We start from the raw sequence: 13,170 nt of genomic DNA, 5'->3' as shown, positions 1-13,170 counted from the left end.
TGACAAAATAAAGCAGAATGAAAGATTTTTCTTATGTTAAATAGCAGCCAAGATTTTGATGAAATGAAAGAAAGATGAACTTCAATATTCAGTGGACATTAAATCTAAAATTCTCTAGGAAACTTAGAAAATGAAAGAACATTCCTGGGAATGTACGGATGCCGACTTGCAATTTCGTCTACAAGTTTATGGATGATGCCTCTGTTGTAAACACCATTGTTTGAGGCTTGTGCATGACTGCTGCTATCCAAGATAATAAAGGATTTCTTGGTCTAAGACCTTGTATAGTTAATTTTTCTCTAAACACTTGCTTTGTGTGTTTGAACAAATGAAATTTTAAGAAGAGAACAGTGCCGGGAGGGGTACAGATGGTGAATTACATCAATGCTTTCTCAAAAGCTGTATAATGCTGCCCCTGTTGTAACACAATTGTTGGCACGACCACTGCCATCCATAATATAAAAGCTTTTTTAGGCCCAATGGCTTTATATGCTAATTCTCCTCTCAACTGTTTGCTTTTTGCAGGTGGAGAATTAAACTTTTATGCAGCACTTTTTTAATCAACAAAATGTACAATTGATTCTTATAAAATTACATTAAAGAAAAAATTTCACTAACTCACAGAATTCCCTGGACTTAAAAAAACTAAAAGGTAAACTTCTAATTATCTTTTATGACTCACGGAATAAAGTGTATTATTTTTGTTAAGGTGTTTTCTTAGAAAGTTACCAAGACAGTTAATTATGGGTAAGAACACTCTACATGCATGGATATTAAATGTTATGCGGCTTACTGCAGTCTCTTTTCTCTCCACAAAAACTGATATAATGTTCTTCAATATTACCTTGTCACAATATAAAAAGACAAGAAACATGCCACTCATGAAGAATGATGGATGATTCAAATTTGTCTTTGATGCCAATTTTATTTGTACTAGATGATGGGGCTATAAACATTGTGGAGATGCTCTACAGTACAAGCTTGCTTGCCATAGTTGGAGCTGGTGAGCAGGTAAGCTTTATTTGTCCAATTGATTTCTCTGAAATGTTTTAAGGTTACTTAGGTACATATTTGTAGATTCTCATTCTATCTCATCCTTGACAGCCTGCATTATCTCCTCGTAGGCTCTGTTTGTTCAATACCGAGACAGGAACTTTTCTCAAAAAGCTAAATTTTGTCACAGCTATTCTTGCAATTCGACTAAATAGGAAAAGGTACATGCTTTTACTCTTGTTTGGATGTTGTTTTGGCAGTCTTATCATGGTTCACTTGTATTATTTGGGGCATTGTAGTCATACACACTGCTATTTTTTTGAATCTAATTTTCTAATTTTTGATTGTGCAAATTAGCTAGAGTGTATCTTACAGAATGCTGCAAATGCCAGCAGAAATGATTTGATGGCCGTATTCATGCTGTGTCATAGACCACTATCTTCTATTCGTGTCTTTATTCTTGTGCATCTTCTGTTGAATTCTAAAAGGAAAAAATCAACCATAAGATGTAGTCGGTGGTTGTCTCAGGATCACAATTTTAACACTGTTATTTTATCCCATTTATAGAATTACCAAGTGTTTATGGGTAACCTGCATTTTGTTTCAGGGTACCCAATCAAGTTCATCTATATCCATGTGTTGATTTCAATTGAGTTAATATTGAGCAAGCTTATGGTGCCTTCAAATGCATGGATTGTACCTTAAGTTTTGTCAGTAATAATGCTATGTACCATAAGAAGCTTTAATTGAATTGATTGAGTTGCTGTAAGGTCTTTTTCTGCATTTCCAGATTGTCTACATGCATGTTTTTTGAATTCGATTCATATGACATGCATCTCCTGTTGAATTCAAGAAAAAAATCAATTATATGACACTGGTCAAAACCGAAATCTTGTTAGTGTGTTATATTACTGTTATCCTATGACTATAGGCAGGTTATTTTGCTAAGCATTTATGTGTAAGTCGTACTTTTTTAAAGGTATCAGATCATGTTGAGCATGGCTGTGTGTTTTCTTCAGTTCAGTCTATGATGAGCATGCTTGTGGTGTCCATAAGTGCATTGATTGTACATTAAGTTGTGCCAGTAATGATGGTGTGCCATTGTGTTCCTTAAGGGGCTCTATAGTCTTCTTTTCATTGTGATCGAGTTGCCGATTCTCTTCATTATTTTCAGATTGACTGAATATGAAAAAAATCAAAATCTGCATTGTATTAGGAAAAAAATTGCATTATATTAATAAAAAAGAAGTAGAAAATGATGAACAGAAGGACCTGATATTAGAGGTTCAGATCCAGATCAACCAAACTAGATAAGAAAAGAGATAATGATTCATAATAGGTTCCAGATTATATGCCAGCATCTAAATAAGAAGCTAAACATAATATCTATGCCAAAATAAGACATAATTTAAGATTCCAAAACTACATCACACAAACTAAAACACAGTAATTCCAATTGATCTGAAAGGTGTATCCGCCTATTAGTTGGATGATGAGATCCTATTTAAATGTTACACTAATATATTGAGTTTTGCATGGTGTGACTTAGAGTATCTTTGTTCATTAACAACTGCATACATGGTAACTGGTTGAGTGATTCTGGTTACTAAGTTGGATAGGAGCCGGAAGTGTTCAGTGGTTTGGGAGGCATTTTCCTCTTGAACTGGCATTGCATTTCCCAGATTCTCAAACTGTCAATATCAGCTTATTGGTGTATTGCCATGTAGAGTAGGCTCAATACATTGGTTGGGTGTTTAATATTTATCCTTTTGCTGTTGGTTTGTGATTCAATCAATGTGTCCATTGTTAATGTTTATGATAGCTGCAAGAGAGCTCCTTCATACCTGTGTATTGATCCTTCTACCTCAGTTTGGTTCTTAATTCTGGTCTATCTTTTTCCTGATTGAAGCCGCTATTATATCTGCCACTCTCTTCTCTGTTTGTCACCGCCCAACTATTATCAATGTGCGACTTCCTCATCATGATTGTTGGTTATATTGCTATCAACTTCCTTATTAGTTCTTATTCTATGCGTCTTCTTAATCTCCAAGATTGGATGACTTGGCACTGGTTCGCCTTGCCGTTGGTTCAAGGAAGCACAGTTGTCTAATATCAGTGAAGAGTCTTCATATTGAAGTTTCGTTGGTGTTTATAACTGCCACCTCTTGATATTCCGTGGGAGCTCTTTAGTAATGGAGATATTTGTTTGTATTATGTAATGGGAAATAAAAGTCACACAGACCTCATATTTCTTGGTAGTTTTAACAAGAGTTTTAATGAAGACAGACAGTGTTATTGCCTATTGGCAAGGCCTGTAGAGTCTATGATTGCAGAAACTTCTGTGTTTGTTCAGTGCTTACCGTTTAGAGAGTTTGATCTGTGTATGATCAATCTATATATTTTTGCAAGTTTTTCATGTTTTAAAGGCATCTGTGAGAAATTTTGTGTTTCTATTCTGATCAATCTGAGAATAAGATGAATAAGGCTTAGTGATTGGATATTGAGAGTATTCAATCATAAGCATGAGATCACTGTATTTGTTTTGATCTTTCAGTAAAGGGATCAATTTTTTTGGTGTGGCTGGGTTTTTTCCAGGATAAGTGATTGTGTCAATCTGTTCTTTGTGTTTTAAGCTATCTGTTATATGTTTTATTAAATTCTGGTTTCAAAACATTAACATCCATGACATTTGGAGATTGGCATGGGATTGGACTTTCATGTGCTTGATTCATTGCCCACTCTCAAAGAGGGAGTCAAATTTGTTCCAGGCACTCTAGTTTGCAAAGCTGGTTCTTGTTGAGAGTGACTAATCCATGCCACAACATGTTGATAAGATCCTTTTACCATGTATTTAGTATTGGTTCTTTCAAAGGTGGAGTGGGTAGGGGAGTATTGGTCCAATATTGGACACATATATGAGAGTCAAGCTTGAAGCTCCTCACTAGTTTAGCGGCTTAGCTTCATTCTTAGAGGGGTTGTAATTTGATGGAGGAGCACTATCTTGATCTCATGTCATCAATGCTATAAAGCATAGTTTGCAAACTCTCTGAGTACTCCCTGAGTTTCTGAGTACTCTCCATTTTTTTGCTGGGCGAGTACTGTGAAGTTTAACTCATGTTTTTATAGACACAAAAAACTGGGGTAAAAATGTCAATACAAGTAGAATGATGGTAAAAATGTGTTTTTCATGTGCTGTTTTTGCCACAAAACCATGCATTTTCTCTTGCAAGAGGTCAATTTTTAATTTAATAAATTTTGTAATTGAATTTTACAAAAAAACAATGTTTCTTTAGTTGAATTTAATATTTAGTTCTTCCTAAGTTGCCGAGTTTTTGTAGAGTTTTCTCCGTGTATTTGCCGATTTCAAAATTTTGGGCTTGTCGAGTACTCTTCGGGTCTGAGTTTGCAAACTATGCTATAAATTAAAGAGAGCAACTCTTGTTTGTGAGGGATTGTCAGTTCTTTTTAGGTAATACAAATTAAGAGCCAAAGAACAGAGATTTTGTAATGACTCTTCTCAGGCCTAGTTAGTTTTTGTGACTGTTAGCCTTTTCCAAGGTTCTTGTAGGCTATTTGGTAGTGGTTAGGGAACTCCAGTGTTCTTCGAGAGTTTGGTTTCAGTTTTTCTTAGTTTTTGTTGGTGGCGTTGTGATCAGTTGGTGATCTGTATTATTGAGTTGTTCTCCTTAGTACTTAGAGAAAATACCTATTTTTATTAAGTTCCTGTTCTGGCATCTATCATTATCCCTCATTTTCTTAGTTTTTGTTGGTGGCGTTGTGATCAGTTGGTGATCTGTATTATTGAGTTGTTCTCCTTAGTACTTAGAGAAAATACCTATTTTTATTAAGTTCCTTTTCTGGCATCTATCATTATCCCTCATCTTTAGTTTCTTCTTGGAATGGTCACTTTTGCCTTTCGGTCCCTTGGCAGCACTTTCTGCTACTGGGTGGGGAATATTTGAGTTTTGCATTCAAGTTATAAGCCTAATGCTATATTATATTGCTTTAGAGTTTTAATTTTATAAAGCAACCTAAAGGGGAAACCTGAGCGTAGTGGACTAATACATAAGCCTATTTTATATTTCAAAAAAGGTGTTTGAGAGTGAAATATTTTATTTTTAAAAATTCATATTGGATTTTTTTTTCCGCCAACACATAAAAAAATGTCCTGGGCTCTCATTTGAGTGATAGGTTGCTGTTGGATTGGATCGGAGAGTTCTTCCAAGGATTAACTGGGGACGAAAGCCTTCACCAAATCACTGGTTTCAGATCTGAGTGATGGTTCCTAGCAGGTTGGAGTGATTCTATGTAGGAGTCACCATTGCTTTCGCAGAGTTACCATTTGGGGTTTCGAAAAAATGAGGATTTATGGTGTTTTGATTTGCAAAGTTTGAAGGTGTTTTTAATTAATCTGAGGTTCTTTCTTGTGAGTGTTTGTTAGCTGGTACCATTGCCGTAGATTTGGCTGTACTGCCATATTTTGCTCAAGGAATTCTTACAGGGTTGCAAATTTATCAAATGCTGTTTGGGTTATTTAATTCCCTGCTGGGTGAGCATTTTGAGATACATATTCTAATGCTAATGTTCTGTCATATTTTCTTTGAGGTGTTGTAGAGTTCACCAGGCCCTACAAGTACTGCTGAGCATGCTGTGAGACTCCTTAGGTGTAATGCACAGCCTTTTGGGCTTTTAATTCCTCCTCAAGGGAGGTCTAGCACTCTAATATCCATTGCAACATAATTGCAGGCAGTCTTGCATTTTGCAGCAATTTTCCGTGCAAGGACATGGGAATTAATTTGAGTGAGATGTGGAAGAGGGGTGAAGGAGATGGTCATAGTGACAATAGATGCTTCAAGGATTTCTTGTGTCATATTTGAATGGGATTGTTTAAGTAACTTTTTTGTGCAGCATGGTGGTAAAACATTGGAACTCTTTTGTTCCAATGCTGTCTACAAACAAAGTTTATTAATGAAACGAGAGAGATTGGTTAGAGACTTACACGTGATGTTAGTATAGAATGTTAATTTTCTGTTAAGTGCTAAGCATGGAGCTATGATTCCCTGCCCTCCTATCTAGATTTTGTCTAGCGAGTATCTTTGTACCAACTCCAAGATAGGTCTATATCATAAGCTTTATCTCCCTTTCTACGTGCACTGTTGCATGTGAGGGGTTTATATTGGTCTTCATCTGAGGTTTCCAAATTTCACAAGGGGCAGAATCAGGCATTGTATGTTGAGGTCTTAAAATAGGATAGTCGTCCTTATTAAAATAGATAGCAATTGCAAGTAGTATAATGCTTGATGCAGATATTCAATTGCAAAAGTTTGCATATTTCTTTTGATGCTTTTGTGAATTTCCCTGCTTATAAATTTTCTCATTCTTATCAATTGCCTTAGTTTAAGAGGAGCTTAATTTCTGTTGCAACTCTGATGGTGTTTCTTTCTCCCTCTAATTTTAGCATAGTTGGCATTGGCTAGTTTCTAGAAGTGGACGATGCACTTATCCTTTGAGTGATTACAGCAGCTGATTTATTTCATATTGTTTATTTTATTATATTCTTCAACCAGGAACATCTTTTTTATGGCATGTCTTTTAGTTCTTTCCTCTTATTATTAATTCTCTTGTTTGTCTTTTGCAGACTTGTTGTTGTGTTAGAGGAGAGTACATACATTTATGATTTAAACAACCCAATCATTTTGGATTCAATTGATACTGTCCCTAACCCAAAAGGTATGACTTCTAGATTAAAAGAGAAAATTTTCAATTCTTTTATTGTTTTGACGCTTTATGATAACAAATAAATATGCTATTTGCATTAACACTTTTCTGTCCATTTTTTTGAAATCCCATATATAGATTATCCATCGAGATGATATCTTGTGTTTTTATTCTATCCCAATGGAAAACTCTAATTGTCAATACCATTTTTTACTCTGTTTGTAATCCTTATAGTTTATCAAGGGATTAATAATTTAATACAATATTGTTTTTGACATGTCAAATTGCTCTGTGCGTCTTTGTATCAGAGGCTGAATTCCTCAGAGATGGGTTGTGATGTATCTTTTGCCTTATAGCTATGATCTATTAATATGATGCATGCTATTTGTAACCAAGCTTCAGATTGTGTCCAACATCCTGTTTTTTGTTTAACTACCAAGATATTGTATTTTGAGAATTTGACTTTTGAAGGATTGGATGTAATGTCCCCTTTTTTCTGGGACATAAAAAATTGATAGGCTAATTCAATATATGATCTTTGAGGACTTAATACAGAATTATTAAGTCAATATTAATTAAAGGGGAGTGAATAAGAGATGAGTGGCAGGAGGGACAGGGACAAGAATACAAAAGCTGAAGAGTCACAGGTTGGGTCTTTAAAAGGCGAAGGAGAAGATCATTTCTTCATGCTTGGTTTTATGCTTCAGATTTCAGTTTCTCTCTTGAGAGAGTTATTTGGAAAGCTTCAGCTTTCATCCAACTTGAGGACATAAACCCTTGTGCTGGTAGTTAGTGGATGCAAACCCATTGTCCATATAGACGTCACACTAGGTGTCTCACATGTGCTTACAGGTTCGTTTCTTAGTATTCCAATTTGACTGTAAAACTGTGTTTGGGATTGGATTTTGAATGCTAGTTATTGTATTGCTGATGTATAATGCAATAACATGCTCTAAGGTATTTTATGAGAATCTATTAGTTTATATTGTTGGTTTATAAAGCATCTTCATATGTTTATGTTTGGAAAATTATCTTGAGATAAAATCGGGCCAATATCCATTTGGGATATTTCATTGGATGGCTTTGAGGATGTGTACTTTTATCAATGAACCCTAAGTAGTTCATAATGACGTTTTGCTAAAATTTGTAAATAAGTACATTGGGATGGGCACTTTTGTGGGATGTGACCAAATAACAAGTGTGCTAATCAATTATAAGATGGAATAAGAATAATTTGAGCCAAACTCATGAGCACTCATGAGCCAAACATGTCTATGATTCACTTGCGGAAAATTTTGCCAACAATTTCTTTTATTAAATGGCTGCGATTTATTTTCAAAAAATCATGAAAGCTTGCCTAAAAACAAGCAAAAGCTTGGTTGGAAGAAAAGCATAAAACAAAGCTTCCAAATTTGAATTTTTTTGATATCATTTTGATGCAATTAAAGGCAATATTCTTCAGCCCCAGACATGACTTCTAAATTCACATAATTTAATATTTCTTGCTTGCAGTTTAGAAAACCTAATTTTGACTATCTCTGTTCTGTTTTTCTGTGATTTTTTCAGCCTGCAGGGAAACATTTAAACAAAATGTTTCCCCACACTCTTTATCATTGAGTTTTTCTCGTCTAATGCCTTGCACAACTTATCATTGCTGTCCGTCAAACCCATTAGGGACTCCACTCTGAAACCCCAGCTAGTTATTAGGATCTCTTGTCATATAAACTCTAACATTGATTTATATACGATGGAAATTGGTGATATGCTGAACAAATTAGTATTTCAAAATGTTGGATAATTTTGTGCCAGAATTGGCATGTTCTGATGGTTAAGTTGTGTTGTTGTTCTTGCCATCAGGGTTCAAATCCCATTGGGGATGAGGTCCCCTATTTGTGGCCTCACTGGTTCATCTCTTTGGATTGAAGCATTTGCCCCAGTATAAAAAAAATGTTAGATAAATTTGCCGAATTACTCCCAATTTTTCCCGTTTTTGGCAAGTCCCAAGTTTTTAATTTTTTTGGGCCAGCCATGTTATTGACAAGTTTGAGATTTTCAACTATGATTTAGATAGATACACTCATGTTTTCTCCAGCAGCCATAACACCTACAATAACAAAAATAAAAACGGAACAGTTATCATGAAAAACTTCATTCAAATAGAGCAATCAAATCTAGGTAGTCAATACCCAGTTTGCACAAATTGAACCAACATCTGTTGCAATTTTTTTTAATTAATTTAAATCTGATCATTAGAGGAAGAGGGGCTGCTCGGACAGTCCAATATATTGGCAGCAGCAATAAACTCAATCTTGAACATTAAACTCACCCCCTATTGGATCATGCACATTGCCGATGGATGCACCAAAGCTCTCCTATCTTCTCCCTAGAAAAAAACTGTACCCCCAGCTCCTGGAAATGGTCTCACACACAAAAAATTAAAATATCATTAACAACAGCACTCCCACAACAAAATTATTTGAAACCAAAATTGCTCATCTACACAAAACTGGGTGTTTTCAACTTTCCATAGTGCAAATTTCAACATCACATTTCAATGTCTCACCCAAACAACACATAAAGATATTACAGATCAATATTTTAGAGATGACATAGATCCTCCTACACAACAACAAATAGTCCTTCTGACAATCTGGAAATGAAATTCCAAAGCTCAAACCTACACACTAACATTACATTAACTTTCCCCGATCTGCACAATCTGATGAAGCTCTTTTGCATATTCCTGAGTGAGAATGGTCTCCAAAATCAAAGGGGTTTCATCCTCTAAGCCTCATGACACATGGGTTTTCATCTTAGGGATTTCATCCATGGAAGATGATTACAGAAAAAAAAGTTCATACAGAAGTTAAACTTTGTCAAAGGTCCATTCGTCGATACCAGCTAAGAATTTATAGGGAATTTTGCCAGCTTTGGACCCAAGAAAACCAGCAACAATTTTGGTTGGAAATTTAGATTTGAATTTTGCATTGAATACTCGACCGTGCCAAGTTGAAGGGAAAAGTGTTGTCATGAATTCTTGTTATAACCAAGAATCACCAAAAAAAAAAAACATCTCCTTAGCTCACTGGAGATATGAAAAATGAGCTGAAGTCCAATTATTTGGTTTTTTAATTAATTTGGGGCATTCCAATTATCAATTAATCCTTGACTCTGCACTGCATCCAAAGTCAATTGTTGTCTTCTCAATCAACTTGTAGAGGTTATCTTGTCTCTGGTCTTTTGTATTAACAATTTCATTCAGAAAACATGATCACATCAGAGCACCACGTGGTAAAACAATGGAGTAGAACAAGGACAAAAATTATGGCAATTTTTATGGCTTTTCCATCATGTGAGCAAGGGCAACCAAGAGAAATAAGTAAAGGTTGGTGCTATTTGGTAATGCTTCTCTGGGGAATTTTCTGGTTAGGTTAATAAAATATGGTGAAAGGCATGTAAGGCATGCCAAGGTATCATCAAAGATGCGAGTTTAAAACATGATGCACAAATCAGTTAGCAAGGAAACTGCACCCAAGAAGAGGATGGAATGACAAGGACAATATGATCAAAGAGAGATCTGCCAATGAAACAAAATTGCACATTTGTATAGGTGAGGCAGACTGATTACTCTGCCATGTATTATCTCCTTTGGCAAGCTTATTTGTGAAAGGCACCGCGCATATGAAAAGATGAATCAGCATAAGTAAGGAATATTTATATGGTTCCAAGTTGGCAATTACATTATTAATCAGTGCTTGGCTATTAAGGAAAGAGAAGATGACTGCGAATGTTTTTCCAAGTATACCTTGGAGGGTACCCCCCACTATCAATGGCATTGCCTGGTAGATCAATTGTTGGGTATGTTGAAACTAAAGCCCAAAATCAATGAAGATAACCAGCAAAAATAAAGAGAGAAAACTGAAACAAAGAACACGAGAAATATCCTGGGAAAACCCTTTGAGAATGAAGGGAAAAACCCAGCCACACAACAAAATATATCTTTATTGATAATAAAAGTTCAAGTGTTCAATGTTTATCGCTTAATGCAATATATATAACAATAGGAGAGACTCTTCACATTATAACCGAAGGTCTCTTGAGATTCTCATAACTCCTATAATAAAATATGACTCTTCGAATAGTCATGCCTCAATGCATGAGAATGGCACGTCATTACATTCAATATTACAATTTAAACATAAGTGTCCTTTTCAGCTGAACGTAACAATAACGGTAATAACGTTCATATTTCCAAAGATAAAGATCTCTATCGCAGCTACCATCTTCAACAGGGTACAGCTGAAAGGTGATGTTCTTCCAAGTATAATTAGTGCCTAAAATGTGGCAAAGACCTTAGTGAAACATGCTCAGATGAAAGAGGTTTATAATTTTAGAGACAACTGCAGCTGTGGACTGGCAATGCTGCCTAGAAGCTCCATCAAACGTAAAACCACTTGGAAACAACTCAAGTGGACACCGCTAGCACCTGAAGTTTAGAAAAGAAGAGATTAACTAATCAATGGCTTCGCCATCTAAAAGTTCCGTCCTGAAAGTTGGAAATGGGCCAAGGCTTAAGTGATGTGTGCCCCTGCTTAAATCAGTCAGTTTTATTGCAAAATATCCAATATAAGCATGCAAGAAAGAGGTCTAAAGATTATTAAAGGAAGTGATTCTCACTCAAAGACTAGGTAATTCTTTTCTGCTGTTCATAGTGGAAAAAAGACTCTTTTTTGCACTACTTCGAGAAGTTTTAACAATCTTTTGCGAGAATTTTCTCATAGGACAGCATTAAAGATTTTCAAGATTGGCAATTTGGCAGCAGTTTTGCAGAAACTTCAGTGACACCCTTCCTATTCATCCTTTTTTCCTCATTTCTGTTATACTGTTCCTTTATCCAAATATGCAGACTTAATCAAAATTTGAATATCAAATGCATTGGTATATTGGAGAGGAAGTCATCCTACATCCATCACGCTTCAAGTTGTCATCACAGAAGGATCAATCAAATTGTTGCTGAAGTAAGGTTTCAAATGCAAAGAATTGGCATACCATCAAATCTAGGGTTTCATCAAAAGCCTTAAGCAAAGTGCAGAGACTCAATGTATGGTTTCAAGTTGGTATTGGCATGGTATCCATCAGATTCATGGTCATAGGTTTGTTTCCAGTTTTAAAAATTATCAGCATTAGTAGTGGATATTTTATTTGGGAACAATTTTCTTTAGGAGTTTTATTTCCACTTTTTTTAGGATAGGGGTATTATTGCTTTAAATCAACACTTTTTTTGATATTTACTTGATATTTTTTAATCCTTTGGCAAGCTTTGTAGATAAGTTCGTTGACCACATAAGTTAAATTGATAGTTGGAAGTCAAACTTATAATGTAGAGATTGTTGTTCAAAAATTGCAGTTGAGACTTGTAGTTATTGTCTTGTTTAAGGCTTTTACAAGTGAATCATTGTAAAGGTTGGTGTTAAGCTTTCAATTAACGTTAATCTTTCAAGAAACCATGTGTTTGTGTAAGTGGTTTTTATTCCCCAAATCTTGCACCACATTTCATTTGTTTAACTTCTTTTTATTTTGGTAGATCCTTTCTTGTTGATGTAGGTCTAGTGGACTCTACTTTAGCTAGTAGTAAGCATTCTTTTGTTTTTTTTGTCCAATATATCTTTATTGCAATCAGATGTTGGTTTTTTCTTTAGCTAGTAGGAAGTTGAGCTTTATCAATTTGAGCTTGATAGTTTGTGCTCCTTGATATTTGAAAATCTTGTTGTAGTGTGTAATGTCCCTTCCCTAGATTACCATGTAATATGATTTAAGTCCATAAAATCCAAATGAAACAATGAGCACAATATAGTTCGAGATACCACCCTAACCTAGGAATAAGATGAGATAAGCCTATCTATCCATAATACATGTAAGATATCCATTTTTAGGGTTAAGAGAGAAATACTTATAGCACATAATTCTCATGGACTCAACCCTAATGGGTGTTGAGATAGGAAAGACATTATAAGGTACCCTAATTATCCTCAGTCCTAGGCCCAATTGTAGAAACTTTACCCCTCTTGGTCTCATGTGGTTGCAACCATACTCATGATGTGGTGTGCCTAGTGGAGCCTATACACCATTCCCCTTCATGATGCTATCTTTCTCCTCTTTGAGAATACCTTTCTTAGTTACCTCAATAACTAACACTTATAGGCTCGGAAGGTACCCTTAACCCTAGACCCAAGAGTGGAATCTCTATCACCCTTGGCCTCATGTTGTCCTCGACCGATTTCATGAAATGGTGTAGATAGTTTGGCTTCACATTCCCCCTCCTTGCACTTCCTTTCGTGCCCTAATAAGTTTAATTATTGCAACAGTTCATTTTGATAAATGCATAGATATTTAGATTCAACATTTATTTTCTGCATATGATCAATATAAACATATATATTCAAATCTATATATAATTGA

General features: G+C 35.3%; 1 protein-coding gene across 4 annotated transcripts in view; it reads left to right on the top strand.

The window, feature by feature from the left end:
* Positions 1 to 13,170, top strand: part of ATG18B (autophagy 18 B-like protein) — a 150,504-nt gene that overhangs the window by 57,686 nt on the left and 79,648 nt on the right. For all 4 annotated transcript variants that reach the window (XM_089819136.1, XM_089819137.1, XM_089819135.1 and 1 more), the window contains exons 3-5: positions 938 to 1,011; positions 1,105 to 1,214; positions 6,632 to 6,723. In XM_089819136.1, the coding sequence (XP_089675262.1) occupies positions 938 to 1,011; positions 1,105 to 1,214; positions 6,632 to 6,723 (276 nt within the window). The remainder of the gene's footprint in view (positions 1 to 937; positions 1,012 to 1,104; positions 1,215 to 6,631; positions 6,724 to 13,170) is intronic.

Source organism: Cupressus sempervirens, chromosome 3 (assembly GCF_028749045.1).
Source record: "Cupressus sempervirens isolate cs-2001-9-10 chromosome 3, ASM2874904v1, whole genome shotgun sequence".
Taxonomy (NCBI): Eukaryota; Viridiplantae; Streptophyta; class Pinopsida; order Cupressales; family Cupressaceae; genus Cupressus; species Cupressus sempervirens.
The sequence above is the reverse complement of the archived record's forward strand: the minus strand, read 5'-3'. Positions and strand labels throughout refer to the sequence as shown.